Source organism: Nannobrachium achirus, assembly GCF_963921795.1.
Source record: "Nannobrachium achirus genome assembly, chromosome: 20".
Classification (NCBI taxonomy): domain Eukaryota; kingdom Metazoa; phylum Chordata; class Actinopteri; order Myctophiformes; family Myctophidae; genus Nannobrachium; species Nannobrachium achirus.
In genome coordinates, this window is record NC_137827.1 from 40,499,836 (window position 1) to 40,515,096 (window position 15,261).

A 15,261-nucleotide genomic window follows, 5' to 3' on the forward strand; every position below is an offset into this window, starting at 1 on the left:
ACAGGGCAGCTATGACAAATGTACTTCATATGTACTAATAAATTAAATAAATAAGAGATTTACTACGGCCACAACATGCCATATTTAATCATTTTTGCCTATCCAAATGTTTTAAAAATAGTGGAAATGTCCTCTATTTCTTTTAAATGTTTGAGCATGAATGGACATTTTCCAACAGATTAATTTTTGCAGATGCAAATATAACTGAATATTTCAAAATGATTGTGACAGACCTAGCTGTGCCCAGAAAAAAAATAAAGAAAAATACCATAGTCAGTGCTCTACCACTAGGACGTTTTAGTGGAGTGATGTAGGCAGCAGTTGCTCAGGAGGTCGAGTGGTCGTCTTGAAAATGGAAGGTTCCCAGTTTGATCCCTGTTTCCTCCTGGCTGAGTGGCCATGTGTTCTTGAGCAAGACACTGAACTGCTTCTGATGAGCAGGTTGGGGAATCTACCAGTGTTGTTTTTGACAGCAATTTTGATTTACACTTGGTTGCGTGCTGAAAATAGCCGATCTACAAGCTCACAACGCGTCGTGCTGCGACGCGTTGTGAGCTTGTAGATCTGCTATTTTCAGCATGCAACACCTGAGAGCAACCAAACATAAAATGACTCTCTTCTCCACCAGTCCCTCCCCAACATTTTAGTCTAGTTTTTATTTTGTTGACGAAATTGTCAATACATTTAGTCTTAGTTTTAGTCATCACAGCTTAGTTTTTATTTTGTTTTTATTTATCATTTCATAGTTTATTTATCATTTCATAGTTTTAGTCGACGAAATCAACACTGGAATCTACGGCACGCCTCAGCCTATACGGCTAGTCCGTCACAGGAGCGAGGACAGCGGTTTGCAGGAGAGAGACACTGGATGATATCGGACAATTAAAGCCTTTTATTGAGACGCCAGTACAACAAAAATGGCGTTTTGATGCTACTGCATCTTCCTCAGAGTCATGAGTTGGTGTGTTACATGATTACCTCCATCACCGGTTTGTGAATGTGCTTGGAGAAAGGCTCTATATAAATACAGTCTATTTACCTTTTATGTGGCCTGTAAAAATGTGTCGTCTTACGGAATGCATTTTAGCATTAACTCAGGCTGTTATGGTTCTCATTATGTCATTTGACAGCTGCTGTGAGAAGTCATGCAAGGCAGAAATACAGCAACCGTAGCCTCGGTTGTGATGGAATATCGATTCATCTGAGAGAAATGAGCTGTACTGTAGATGAAAACACAAGAATCGCTTCTTGTGTTTTCATCTAAACTAAAGCTTATTTCTATGAACCATACCTTTTCAGTCAGACATTGATGGTTTTACAGCAACTGAGGGTTTGCATGGGAATGGCTGTTTGTTTATATAACAGGTTTATGTCAATGTGCATCTCGTGTCCAAAGTGACAAGAAATAGAGAAGTATAGAGAAGTGTTCAATAGAGAAAGCTGTTTAAAAGTAAATAGGATTTGTGCGGCTTAGTCGGGGGGCGTTAGGGAGATGACATGGTAATTTCGTGCTAATTAGTCTAAAAGCGCCAAATCTTGCACAGATGTAGCCCAGGGCATGCTCTAATGATTTAGCTTGGGCGCCCAAGTCTGCGATATTCGGGGTCGCCACAGCGGCCTGATCAGGTTGGGCTGGGCTCCCATCGACTTTCAATACAGGAGGAAAATACCCAGAAAAACACTTTTTTCTGGGTATTTAAGTAGGATGTGAGGGGTATAACTAGGGGTTTGTCATGATGCTGAATCCATTGCAGGCATTTGTTTTACACAAAAAACATTCCTTGGGCTACAAATGGCCCCAGAAAACGATGGTTTAGTGATGAAAAGTGATGAGTCATCACTTTTCAGAGTTTTGTGGGTATTTTCTGGAGCTCTGGTGACCCCGAAGATCGCAGACTCGGGCGCCCTAGCCAAATCATTAGAGCATGCCCTGGGCTACATCTGTGCAAAATTTGGCGCTTTTAGACTCATTAGCACGAGAAAAAAAAACCCTAAGGCCTCCGACTAACATGAATGCTCACCCATACATGCATTGTTTTCTGAGGCCATTTCTAGCCCAAGGAATGTTTTTTGTGCAAAACAAATGCTTGCAATGGATTCAGCATCATGACAAACCCCTAGTTAGACCCCTCTTAAATTAAATACCCATATTACAGGGTATTTTCCTCCTAAAAGTCAATGGAGGTCGCCGATTCGGGCGCCCGAGCTAAATCATTAGAGCATGCCCTGAGCTACATCTGTGCAATATTTTGCACTTTTAGGGTCGGCTTGCACCAAGAGGGATTAAATAAATCTTAGTTTAGGGTTAATCAAGGGTTTGTTGATCTAGGTTTTATTTTAAATCGAGGCGCATTGCACCACTTAAATGTAAGCATTGCTTAACAAATCTGTGATTAAACCCTTAACCTGTGATTAAAACCATAAACTGTGATTAATTCATGGATTAAATGTCCTCCATCTTGGATTTCGATGTAAACAAACTGGAATATGCTATTCTCTTGAGCCTATATCATTAGCGTTACTCTTTTATTCACTTCTAGGAGAATGTGGGCAGGCCTATGTTAAGAAGAGTGCCTGCAGCCAAAAAAATATATATATATAACGCTCCGTCATACGACTGTGACGCTCGGACGCTACACAGTGCGGTGCGGCGCGGCTATATAGGAAGCAAGAAAAGACCACTGTTTTGATCACATTCACATTTGAGTCAATTATGAAGCGATTTCGAAAATTAAAACGTCTCCATGTTGCTTGGGAAGTCCACAAGCTTCCATGACAAATGTATGTATTATGTCCCTGTAAATATTCAAATGTTCGCTAATTTAAAATAGCAGAGGATGTATTGAAGACAACAATATGATGAGATGTTTGTTTTCAGCTGTGAAACGCTGTCCGCAGCTTACAGTTGCAAGCCTGCAGGGCTTCATGTCAATGGAATGTTTGCATTTAAACCACCTCTACAGCAGGTTTAAAATTAATCCCTTACTGATGTTTAAATCAAAGTTTAAAGTAGTGGTGCAACAGGATTAACAGTAATCCAGGTTTACAGTGAAAATTCAAACCAAGATTAATAGGATGGTTTAAAACTAAACCTGATTAATGAAAACTAGGTTTAAGGTTTGGTGCAAGCTGATTAAAAGACAAACCTTGATTTAAACCAGTTTAAGGCTTAAACCGTGTTGGTGCAAGCCGCCCTAATAGACTGATTAGCGCGAAATATCCCTAATGCTAGCTATCATATACAAGATTAAATGAACCAAGGCAAGACAAAACTAAACAACATTAGTGTTAGGAACAGAGACGGCATTAAAAACAAAGTTCTTTTCCCCCCCTTTTTTTCTTTTCTTCAAAACATTTAACCTACAGTAACATGCCTGAAAATAGGGACCCAGGGTTAAAATGGTTAACCTGAGACACCTTCAGGTCATGGTACATTCCAGTGACAGTTTTACCCCAGCCCTCTTATCTGTGGTGAGTTTTATGGCTTGCTGCACGTTCACCAGCCTTCCCCTTCTCACACAGCCCTTCTTCATGCCTAGAAATACTGCAATAAGATTGCATAAGAGACTTTTAGGCCTCAATGTTTTTTTTTTGCTGGTTAAATACTGATGTCATTTTGTCTCGCTTGCAAGCACAGCTGCAAAGAAAATCATTCTAGTTAATTGGAAGTCGGAGAACGCACCCTCACAGAGACACTGGATAAATGAGCTTTCTTCCTATTGCACACCAGAAAAGATCCTGTACAATGTCAGAAGAAAACCTGAATTGTTTCAAAAGATTTGGGGTGATTATTTGGACTGTCTGCCCTCTATATCCCCTATAGGTTGACTTCACAGTGTTTTCTGATGATCTGAGAGTTCTGTCAACGGGTTCTGTGGATAAGTATAATGTGTTGATATAGAGCAGTAAGAGTGTAGTGGTGGGCCATTCGGGGAAAGGGGTGGGGGTGGGTTTGGGAGGAGTGGGTCTATTTTGTTTTCTGTTTTGTCTTGTCTTTTACTTATTTTATTGTCTTGTTCACCAAAAAAAGAAAAAATAGTGATACATTGTTTGATGGTATTTGTATATTGATTGATATTTGTCAATAAACACATCTAAAAAAAATGAAAAAAATACTGATGTCATAAACCCAAAGAAAAGTGTAATGCTATGAATTATTATTCCCAGGGTCTATTGTGGTACATGGATCGATTTAAGCCGGTATTTTCTTTTATTTTTTCAGGGTTCCACAAGGTCATGGAGGGCATTGACAAGGCCATCGAAATGGGCTACAACCCAGTCAAGGTAGGATCACCAGTGGTGTAAAGTACCGTAACTAAGTACTGCACAGTTTGAATTGCAAAATAAGCAATTCAAACAACTAGTTAAGTAGCATGTGAGGGGTCAAACTAGGTGTTTTTTGGGATTCTGAATCCAATGCAAACATTTGTTTTGCAGGAAAAACATTCCTTGAGCTAAAAACAAATGTTTGCATTGGATTCAGAAACACCTAGTTTGACCCCTCACATGCTACTTAAAGCATATTTATTTTTTGTATAATGTTTAGAATTAAGTTGTCGCTCCGGGTGAAATTATCAGGTGACAGTCAAACAGGAAAGATTGGTTTGAGATATTAAAGCTATACTGTGTAAGTTGCTCAACTAGTGGTCAGTAGCTCTATAGCAAACCGCGGTCGCGTCCACGTCTTTCGACCGGGCCTCACACCCCCGCGCCTGCCTCCACCTCGCCGAGATCTATCTTTAGAGGGGTCCCTGGTTCCTGTGCGTTCAGGCATTCCAGAGAAACGGACCCCTTCACCAGTATATGCTGTTGTTTTGTTGAGGCAAGCTACTTCCTGAGAAGTCAGCAAGATGCGCTGTGATTGGCCGGCAGTGTATAACCCTCGCTGTGATTGGCCGGTAGTGTATGATGACGTAATTTTTTCGCGAAAACCGGACCCCGGCGAGGATCACAGAAAACATATAAAGAGAAGGCTTTAGAAGCTGAAAATAACGGAGTGGGTGTTCTAAAACTTTAGCGATTTAACAGTTAGGACAATTTTAAGATTTGTTTTATAAAAAAAGTTACATGGTATAACTTTAACGGAGGCCTCAAGTTTGCTTTTCCAAGTAGTCCAGGCGTTTCGGGCAGTATTTTGATGGAATCGTGCACTTTATGAAAGAAGCATGGAATTTGGCACACAGTTAGAACATACTATAGAGTAAAATAATACAAAAAAAAAATGCTTTAAGTAGCATGTGAGGGGTCAAACTAGGTGTTTTTCGGGATTCTGAATCCAATGCAAACATATATTTGTTTTGCAGGAAAAACATTCCTTGAGCTAAAAACTAACCCCATAATTTGGCAATAAAACTATGATTTAGTGATGAGTCATCACTTTTCACAGTTTTGTGGCGGACGTTTCTTGGAAAGGAATGTTTGTCAACCCAGAGTCAAAACCAACAAAGGGTCAAACTCTTTTTTCTGCTATACCACCAAAATGTGGAAAGCCTTACCGAAGGTCATAAAGGAGTGTGGATCACTAGCATCCTTTAAAATTGCCCTGAAAAACCACTTACAGGATGCAGCCGTTCGCAACTGGTAAAAAAACTAACCTACCCTCCCCTGCCCCTTCTTTGTATATACTGTTTGTTTAGACTTACTGTTTTCTTTTTTTTTTTTTTTTTACATATCTACTGCATAGTACTGTGTTCTATTTGTCTGTCATTCAATGTTATACTTCAATGGTTTCCAGTGGAAATAAGCTTAGTCTTTTCATGGATCTGCTTTTAGTAGACCTTGTACCAGTGAACTGTACCGTCATGAAACTGTACCTTTTCCTATGCAAACTTCTAATAAAGTCTTCAATCAATCAAAACTGCTTGGTGGTCTCCAGGCCTGCCATTGAGAGACATTGCAGTATATAGTCCAGTGGTTCTCAAAGTGGATTTCAGGGACTCTCTAGGTTCCTTTTATGGGATCTAAATTGACCCTTACAACAAGTCTGTAACTTTGACAGTGACATGTATTTGGTTCCATTTGTACACGGGGAGACCTTCAAATTTCAAAGTTTGAGAACCACCGGCTTATTCCATGATGTTGCACTGCCCCCTGCAGGTGAACTGTGTGATCATGCGGGGCCTCAATGAAGATGAGCTGCTGGACTTTGTTGCCCTGACAGAGAAGAAGCCACTGGACGTGCGCTTCATCGAATACATGCCCTTTGATGGTGAGTTCTGTAAAAAAAAAAGTTTTCAGTAAAAAAATAAATAAAAACTAAGTTAACTAACTAATGATAACTAAATACATGACTAAATGTGTCTAAAACTAATCAAAATTAGCTGTAAAAACTAACACTGCCATAAATGTCACTCCACAAAAAAATTAATCATTTTGTCGAAGGACACCCACATGAGGAAGTATAACCTTAGCCACCTGCAGAGGAATGACCGTGCCAAATCATAGTGACAATAGCATCAACACATTAGCTGTGGAAGAGGGTGTTTGATTTCTGTGGCAATAGTAATTGTCTTTATTTAGTGTGCTGCCTTTTATATTTATGCTTACCGGTATATGCCATTTCCAGGTAACAAGTGGAACTTCAAGAAGATGGTAAGCTACCAGGAAATGTTAGACCACATAAGACAGCAGTGGCCCACCCTGGAAATGCTTCCCACGGGACACACAGACACGGCCAAGGTCAGTTCCACCGTCAGTCTGAATACCTGAATCATACTGTACATCTGGTGCTGTTGAGTGCTGGAATAGCAGCCCAAATAACATCTTTAACCCATTTAGGCCTAGAATTATTGACTGCTTTAACCAGTGAAAACTAGCAGATATACAAGCTCACAGCGCGGCACCGAGTGCCGCGCTGCGAGCTTGTAGATCTGCTATTTTTGGAAAAAGTCGTGAAAATGTGTGCAAATCTTTGAATACCGGTATATGTATTTTCAAAGCGAACGTTTGTAACTCAAATTTTGCTTCTGGGGGGTCCCTGGAACTAAATATGTTGAGATGCGGGTCCGTGGCCAAATAAATATCATTTTGTTGGTCCTTCACATGAAAAGGTTTGAGAACCACTGACATAGTAACTGAACTCCATTAAAAAGTGAAAAGGACCTTTTCTTTGACGATGGCTGGCCAGATTGCTGACATAGAAACATAGGTTTTTTCAAAAAATCTTAGAAGGATTCAAAAGACAGTTATAGAATCGGGTAAAAATTACAATTAAAAAAATACAATAAGATAAAACAAGAACATGAAAATGTGTTGCAACAGACACAATACACAAACAGTACATGGAAATAAACGCAAAACAGTGATTACACACCAAAACGTTTTCCGAAACAAATGTGTTTTTAGCAGACTTTTAAAAGCATCTACTGACTCTGCATTTTTTATTGACAGTGTTAAGCTGTTCTAGAGAGTACCGTATTTTCCGGACTATAAGGCGCACCGGACTATAAGGCGCACTGTCAATGAATGGTCTATTTTCGAACTGTTTTCATATATAAGGCAAACCGGACTATAAGGCGCACATAATAGACGCTACCGTTGCGTTATGCATCCAACAGATGGAGCTGTGCTAAAGGGAATGTCAATGTCAATGAATGATCCATATATAAGGCGCACTGGACTATAAGGGGCGCACTGTAGTTTTTTGAGAAAATTAAAGGCTTTTAAGTGCGCCTTATAGTCCGGAAAAGTTTATTATTTATGTGTATGTGAATGAAATTAATGAAAATGCGTTGCATTATAACAATGACCAAAAATAAAACTACTACTACTACTATAGTCCTTCTCATTGCTGATAGGTGCAAATCTTACGTGAAGCTCTTTATTGCACGTCATCCCCTCTCAAATAAAGTCAATGATAATGATATGATAATAATCTTTGTTAATTATAATAATAATCTACAGTTCTTCGTGTAGTTCAAATGTTCATAACCAACATGTAGGCTAATGTCATTTTTGACTCCCTCGTTTGTGTTCCTTCCTGTGGCAGACATTTAAAGTGCCAGGCTTCAAGGGGCAGGTGGGCTTCATCACCTCCATGTCAGACCACTTCTGTGGCTCCTGCAACCGTTTACGCATCACTGCAGACGGGAACCTCAAGGTAAAGCACACACTGTGTGTGTGTGTGTGTGTGTGTGTGTGTGTGTGTGGGGATGTCACAATTATTACATAATCGTCTAATCGTGATTATTTGACATTATCGCAAATTATTTTGTCATAATCGTCATAATCGTGAATGTTGAAAAATGTCCGAAATAGTGTAAATAGCAGATCTACAAGCTCACAACGCGTCGCATCGCGACGCGTTGTGAGCTTGTAGATCGGCTATTTCCACTATAACATTTTTTTTTTAAGTAGTAAGTTGTCAAATTTGTCAGTAATTTCTTTGTATGTTTAGGTTATGTGTCATATCTACCATGTACAACTTCAAAGCCTAAAAGCCAAACAGAAATGTAATTATCAACGACAAAAACACAATTAAATCGTTAATCGCCAATTATTTGAGTGCCAATTAATCGTCATGTAAAATGTCATATCGTGACAGCCCTGTGTGTGTGTGTGTGTGTGTGTGTGTGTGTGTGTGTGTGTGTGTGTGTGTGTGTGTGTGTGTGTGTGTGTGTGTGTGTGTGTGTGTGTGTGTGTGTGTGTGTGTGTGTGTGTGTGTGTGTGTGTGTGTGTGTGTGTGTGTGTGTGTGTGTGTTTGTGTCTTTAATCCTGGTGTCCTTATTTTGGCCATGAACTAATGCCAACAAGGCATAGTTTTTCAAAAGTCTTCCAAATTATTCAATAATAGCGAGAATAGCAATAGTTACTTGGAACAGTCTCTGTCCCTTGTGTCTGTATCGATGTATGTTTCAGACCCCTCTCTCTGTCTCTTCATTCCAGGTGTGTTTGTTCGGCAACTCAGAGGTGTCCCTCAGGGATGTGCTGCGCTCCGGGGCGCCCGATGAGGAGCTACTGCAGATCATCGGTGCTGCTGTGGGCAGGAAGAAGAAACAGCATGCAGGTGGTGGTCAGATAATGCCATGTAGTCAGGGGCGAAATTAGATCTTATTCTGCATGGGTTTTCAGATCCAAAGCGCCCTGTGCTGCTGTGAGGGGGGCCCATAGATTAGGAGATTAGAGACCCCTAATATATTGGAAATGACAAAATACATTGCGTCGTTGTCGAGTGGAAACCTTGTATGTCCAAATCTCTTTGTCTTGCATTTATCATTTTAAAAATGATTTAAACTAGTGAAAACAGCCGATCTACAAGCACACAACGCCTCGCGGTGCGAGGCGTTGTGTGCTTGTAGATCTGCTGTTTTCACTACCTTTGTGCGACGGCCTTGTATGATGAATCAGGGCTTTACTTTGCGAAAAAACGTACAAATTTGAAACTTGGAGATACAAGGTTTCTGCCCGACAGTGACGATTTACTTTGTTGGCCGCCCAGCCCCCAAAATGTAACGAAGGCCGACATTTAATTTTAAATTTTTTCCTAATGGCCGGCGTGGACCGTCCGGGAATGAACCGGCCGTTCGGGAGTTGTCCCGCTTTTCCCAATGGCCAGCAAGTCCCTGTCCATACCTCTGGTGGTAAGAGACAGAAGGGGGTCAGAAATAGAGTCCTGTGAGAGTTACCTGATTTGCACTGCGTTCTCCTACGGAATGATTGCAATAGACAGGCCATAAATCGTGCGGTTTTCACAATACATCTTATCTTTTCTGTTCTCATTTCAGTCTCTCTGTTTATCTTTTCAGTTCTCTTCTCTTCACTGCCCTCGTCTCAAATTGTCTCTTGACTGTTCTCGTCTCAAAATGCCTCTTGACTGTTGCCTCTCGTCATGTCTTTCTTTCCGTCTCTTTATTGGTGTTTAGTTTCAGGTGTCTATCGTCACATACTCTTACAATACAGCTGGTAGCTGCATTATAGGTTGTGACTGTCGTGTCAGTTTCCTCAACAGTGTGTATAACCATAAAAGAACGTGGCTTCATCACCTGAGCCGGTTGACTGTCTAAAGAACCCATTCATTTTAACGAGCAGAGGTGGATAGCCCGCTACCGGAGGCAGACAGCCCAAATGATAAAGGAACGAAGATTGATGTGACACAGTGACACACTGACTAAATGGTCTTAGGCTTGATTATACTTTCACAATAATAGTAGATAATATACAAGCTCACAACGCATCATATTGTATAGCAGTGCTACGTGTATGCGTTGTGAGCCTACTGGGTCCATTTTGGAAATGTTTGAGAAACACTGTTTTAAACAATACTCTTTACGACTAAAGTGCAAATATCTGTCTTCCTCTATGCAGGCATGTTCAGTATCTCCCAGATGAAGAACAGACCAATGATCCTCATCGGTGGGTGATGTGGCTGTACGTAAAAATGCCGCTTTACGGTGCTTTGATAAATATACTGCATCTTCACATGGCTTAGAATATATTATGTTACTGGGAATATCGTCACTGTTGGGTGTAAACCTTGTATCTTCATATTTATTCATCCCTCACGCATACATCAATGCTATGTATGTCTGTGGGTAAAAAGAAAAACACCAATGAAAAGCACTAGATTATGACTAAATCTTATGACCCCCCTGATTCCAATGGAACACAGGTTTTAGTTTTTTCCAGTTCCTGAAACCTGGACATACAGTACTGTACAGTAAAAGTTTCCCACCCGGTAGCGACAACACATTAGTTGCGTTCTTTCAATTCGTATGAGTTATGATATTGGCCCCCCTGCCTAAGTTAATACCCTCCTTGTCTGACAGATGCCACGTGCAGAAGGACTCTTCCTCAGCCAGAGTCACAAGACGGCCAGGGGACCGCCGTCCCCTCCGTTTCCCAGCCTACTGACCCACTCCTCACCAGGCACACGTCTCCTCAGCTGCACCGCTCAGCCGATGTGAGAGTCCTGGGTGGTGAGGACGTTTTGTGCCTTTCAGACAGCACTGTTTCAACAGGGGCAGCTAATGTTTACCGCTCGGGGACCTCTGAAAGAGGGGGCTCCCGTCTTCGTCCACGTCAAAATAAAGGAGACCATCACCAGACCGGCGACTTCTGCACTGCAGCACCCTTCCGTTTGTCTGCGTTTGTTAATGTACTGCCTCTCACCCGCTCTCGCACCAAGAGAGCGGACTATGCTACTACACGCACAAAACCACCGAGTCATTCTGACACAGGATGTCTCGGGTATGCGCACACCTGGGGTTCTAATGCCATGAAGAGACACTCGACAGGGACCCCAGGAATTAACACGTTTTGCACACTGCTAAAGGATGCCAAAATAATTCCCTCCAAACACCACAGTGTTAGACTATGCCACGGACAATCTTACAGAGACGACCACGAAGCCAAAGGGACATCATCGCAGCCCAATTCAGACCCAAAGCTCCCCCAAAACGGTGACGAGGTGGGTGGTACGACCACGGCCAAGCTGACCCACACGGACGCCCAGGGCCGCGCCGCCATGGTGGACGTCGGCGGGAAGGTCCCGACCCGCCGAACCGCCACGGCGCGCGCCACCATCATCCTGGGCCCCGCCGCCTTCCGTCTGCTACGGGACAACCAGCTGGCTAAGGGCGACGCTCTGGCCGTAGCGCAGCTAGCCGGGATAATGGCTTCTAAGCGGACGTCGACGCTGATCCCGCTCTGTCACCCGCTCCCCCTGGACCACACCTCGGTCTCCTTCGAGCTGGACGAGCCGCGGGGCGCCGCCGTGGTCACAGCGAGCTGCCGCACCACGGGCAAGACGGGCGTGGAGATGGAGGCGCTGACCGCCGCTACGGTGGCGGCGCTCACGCTCTACGACATGTGCAAGGCGGTGAGCCACGACATGGTCATCACCGACATAGAGCTGGTCGCCAAGACGGGAGGAAAGAGGGACTTCCACCGTCAGCCCTGACCGTTTTCACCCTTGTCCTTCGCCGATGTTAATTACACCGGTGGTTCTCACAAGTTTTCATTTCAAGGACCTCCAGTTTGGTATGCAATTAGGTCACAGACCCCAATTACTCTTATATAAATATAAATGGAGCCAAATGAACTTGTTAGGGTCCAGATCCATTTGGTTCGATTTGTACACTCTTACAGGCCCAAGTCTGAAGCAAACTTGATTAAAAGACAAAGTAATCTGTTTTGAAAACAGGGGGAAAAATACATACACAAACATTTAGACACATTGTGAAAATGTATTCATTGACTTGTCACTCAACTAGTATGTGAAAATCCTCTACGCTAACCGTTGCTGTAGAGGCAGCGTTCAATAGATTAGTAGTATAACTGATTAGTGTTCAAGCATCAATTAGAACACTGTCACTGAGTCTGGCCTGGAAGACATGAAAATTTAACCCATTTAGAACGGGTACACAGTATTGTGTATCATTATTTTATGCCTTAACTATTGAAAAACAGCAGATATACAAGCTCACAGCGCGCTGCGAGCTTGTAGATCTGCTATTTTTGAAAAATCGTGAAAATTAGAATTTTGACCCGATTCTATAAGTGTCTTTTGAATCCTTCAAAGATTTTTTGAAAAACCCTACGTTTCTATGTCAGCAATCTGGCTAGCCATCGTCAAAGAAAAGGTCCTTTTCACTTCAACTGGAGCTCAGTTAGTCTGTTCTTGAGAGACTACTATGTCAGTGGTTCTCAAACGTTTTCATGTCAAGGACCCCCAAACTGATATTTATTTGGCCACAGACCCCCCATCTCAAAATATCTAGTTCCAAGGACCCCCCAGAAGCAAAATTTGAGTTACAAACATTCGCTTTAAAAAATACATATATTCAAAGATTTGCACACATTTTCACGACTTTTTCAAAAATAGCAGAGTGAGCTTGTATATCTGCTATCACTGGTTAAAGCATTCAATAATTCTAGGCCTAAATATTAATCTTGACATCTGCAGATCTGATGCACCCATCAGCACCAGGATGCACCTCAATCACTTGTCCGATAGGCCAAAGTGCATGTGAGAGTGCACGGATCAACTAGCATGACCACTGCAAACTGGGAAGGTACTCCTTAATAAATCTAGCCCAGAAACAGGACAAAGTAGTTAAAATCGAATTTAAAATATCATTATTTTTAATGCATATTAAAAACTGAGCGCCTTTTCAACACTTTAATGAATGCCTTTCTCCGACATGGATTGCTAGCCTTGGTGCCAGCCTGTTCGCTCCGTTCCGCAATTTGCTTTGTCTCTCCGCATCACAGTCTGGAAAGCCTCCTATCTCCAAGGGGAGATGGGACATAGAAGCGGGATTCACACATCCGTGGCTTCCGATTGGTCTTTGGTGATGTCTGTCAAACACACACTGTGTGCCGAGTGTGTTTATAACCCTACTCTATTCGTTGGAAAAACATCCAACATCACAACTTGCTTCCTGAAATACGAGTCAACTGAATCATTTCCTGACTGTGATGCGGAGAGACAAAAGAAATCGCGGAACAGAGCGAACAGGCTGGCATCCAGGCTAATGGATTGCCAAGTTCTGTCATCTTATGCTTCATAGCATAGTCTTATGTAGCATTGTAGCCTATAATAGGAAACAGTAGCAATAACATACAATACTAATGATTTCAGCCCTGCTCTTACTATATGAGTATATGACGTGATTTCGCAGTGTTTCCCAGATTGGGTAACTACAGTTTCAGTGCCATAGAATGTATTATTTATTACTTATAGTAATGCCTACAGTATGTCTACCTGCAACATAATTACAAATCAGGGATTGACCAGAGTTACAGTTTGTCTCTGTACCTCTAGATGGCACTCCTGTCTCATTTTCATGAGTCAAGTCTTACTGCAAGCTTTTAACTGAAGGACTAATAGACAATGCTAATGAATAATCTCAGCGTATCATAACAGCCTTTCATAACCTTTTGTAATAACAATAATAATCTGTGAAAACCAAAAACAAAGAAAAAGACAAAATGAATTGCCCTCAATGTGATTTCTTTTTAGGAGCACCAAATAACACTTAGGTAATTGATTGTGGCATTTAACCACTTAAATCACATATTGTTGAGTGGGTGCATCTCTCCACTCCGACATGTCTCCTTTCCGACATGTCTCCATTCCGACACTAACCCTATCTCTAACCCTAACCCTAGACCTAACCCCCATGGGAGTGTCGCCACTCCGACAATAAGAAGTCAATTTCGGAGTGGCGACATGTCGGAATGGAGAGAGCCTCCCTTGTTGAGCATCTGGTTGAGTCCCTCAGGGCAACTAGTTTGTTTTATTTTTTTCTGTTTTCAGCTTTTGCTGAAAGGAGCCAATCGACAAGCTCACAACCATTTTCTACGAAAGCTCTTTCCCCACAATACAGTTGCTGGGGTTTATGTGGTTGATGTATTTTATTTACTTTCTATTCGATTCACCGTGTACTATAAACCCTAGCTATTTTGGTACTTGTACGGTGGAGTACAAAATGTATAAATGCTTTTTGTGATTGACTGGGGATAAGACATATGTTATGAAATTACACACTGGATTCTTTATATAGAATTAAATTGTACATTGATTAAATGACTGAATTCTGTCCAATGAATATTCTCGTGAATATAGTGTACCACCTTTGATTCTGCGTAAAAAGAAAAAGTGTTATGGTTCGCCAGGAGGCTGGGTGGCTTAGTTCCAGGCTTAAAATAATGTATATAAATATTTTCTGAAACCTCTATGGGTGGCACCACAAAGTGGCCACCGGGAGAGTATTTTTTGCAGGTCGTTCAGTCCGATTGTATCAAAGGGTGCGTTCGGAAATGCGCACCAGGTGTGGTTAGTTTAGGCATAGTTTTACTGAGGTTAGGATTAGGGTTAGGTTTAGGCACTCACTACACTGAGCACACACCCGGTGCGCATTTCCGAACGCACCCTTTGATACACTCGGACTGAACGACCTGCAGAAAACACTCTCCCGTGGCCACCACTGCTGTACCCTATGAAGGACCAAAGTACGGTAGTCTTTACATCAGGTCTTTGTTTGTAATACTAGATTTCCAGGCTGAATATAGTTTAGTTTGTGGTCTCCATATATGGATTCTGTTCGTTATTCCCATCGTCCACCCACAAGGCAATTTTCAATAATGGATGGATGGATATGGTTGTACTGATTTTAAGTTATCGGGATGGCTGTTTAAGACTTTTCACGGCACCCGTGTTTGTTATCAGGTTGCTATGGTTCATCACTCAAAGACGTTATAGTGCAGTACTCTGAGACTAGTTCCCTATTTGAGCGGTGCTAACCATTCTGTCCTTGTCCC

The 15,261-nt window shown here is 42.0% G+C and overlaps 1 protein-coding gene across 2 annotated transcripts in view; it reads left to right on the forward strand.

Moving 5' to 3' along the window:
* mocs1 (molybdenum cofactor synthesis 1) overlaps positions 1 to 14,582 on the forward strand; it is a 31,044-nt gene extending 16,462 nt beyond the window's left edge. The window contains exons 5-11 of one of the 2 annotated variants that reach the window (XM_080749981.1): positions 4,223 to 4,284; positions 6,097 to 6,208; positions 6,566 to 6,678; positions 7,988 to 8,098; positions 8,884 to 9,004; positions 10,303 to 10,350; positions 10,764 to 14,582. In XM_080749981.1, coding sequence (XP_080606107.1) covers positions 4,223 to 4,284; positions 6,097 to 6,208; positions 6,566 to 6,678; positions 7,988 to 8,098; positions 8,884 to 9,004; positions 10,303 to 10,350; positions 10,764 to 11,896 — 1,700 coding nt within the window. In that variant the 3' untranslated portion in view covers positions 11,897 to 14,582. Of the gene's footprint in view, positions 1 to 4,222; positions 4,285 to 6,096; positions 6,209 to 6,565; positions 6,679 to 7,987; positions 8,099 to 8,883; positions 9,005 to 10,302; positions 10,366 to 10,763 lie in introns of both variants that reach the window. The other variant, XM_080749982.1, reaches the window with a different exon arrangement.
* Positions 14,583 to 15,261: the final 679 nt, after the last annotated feature.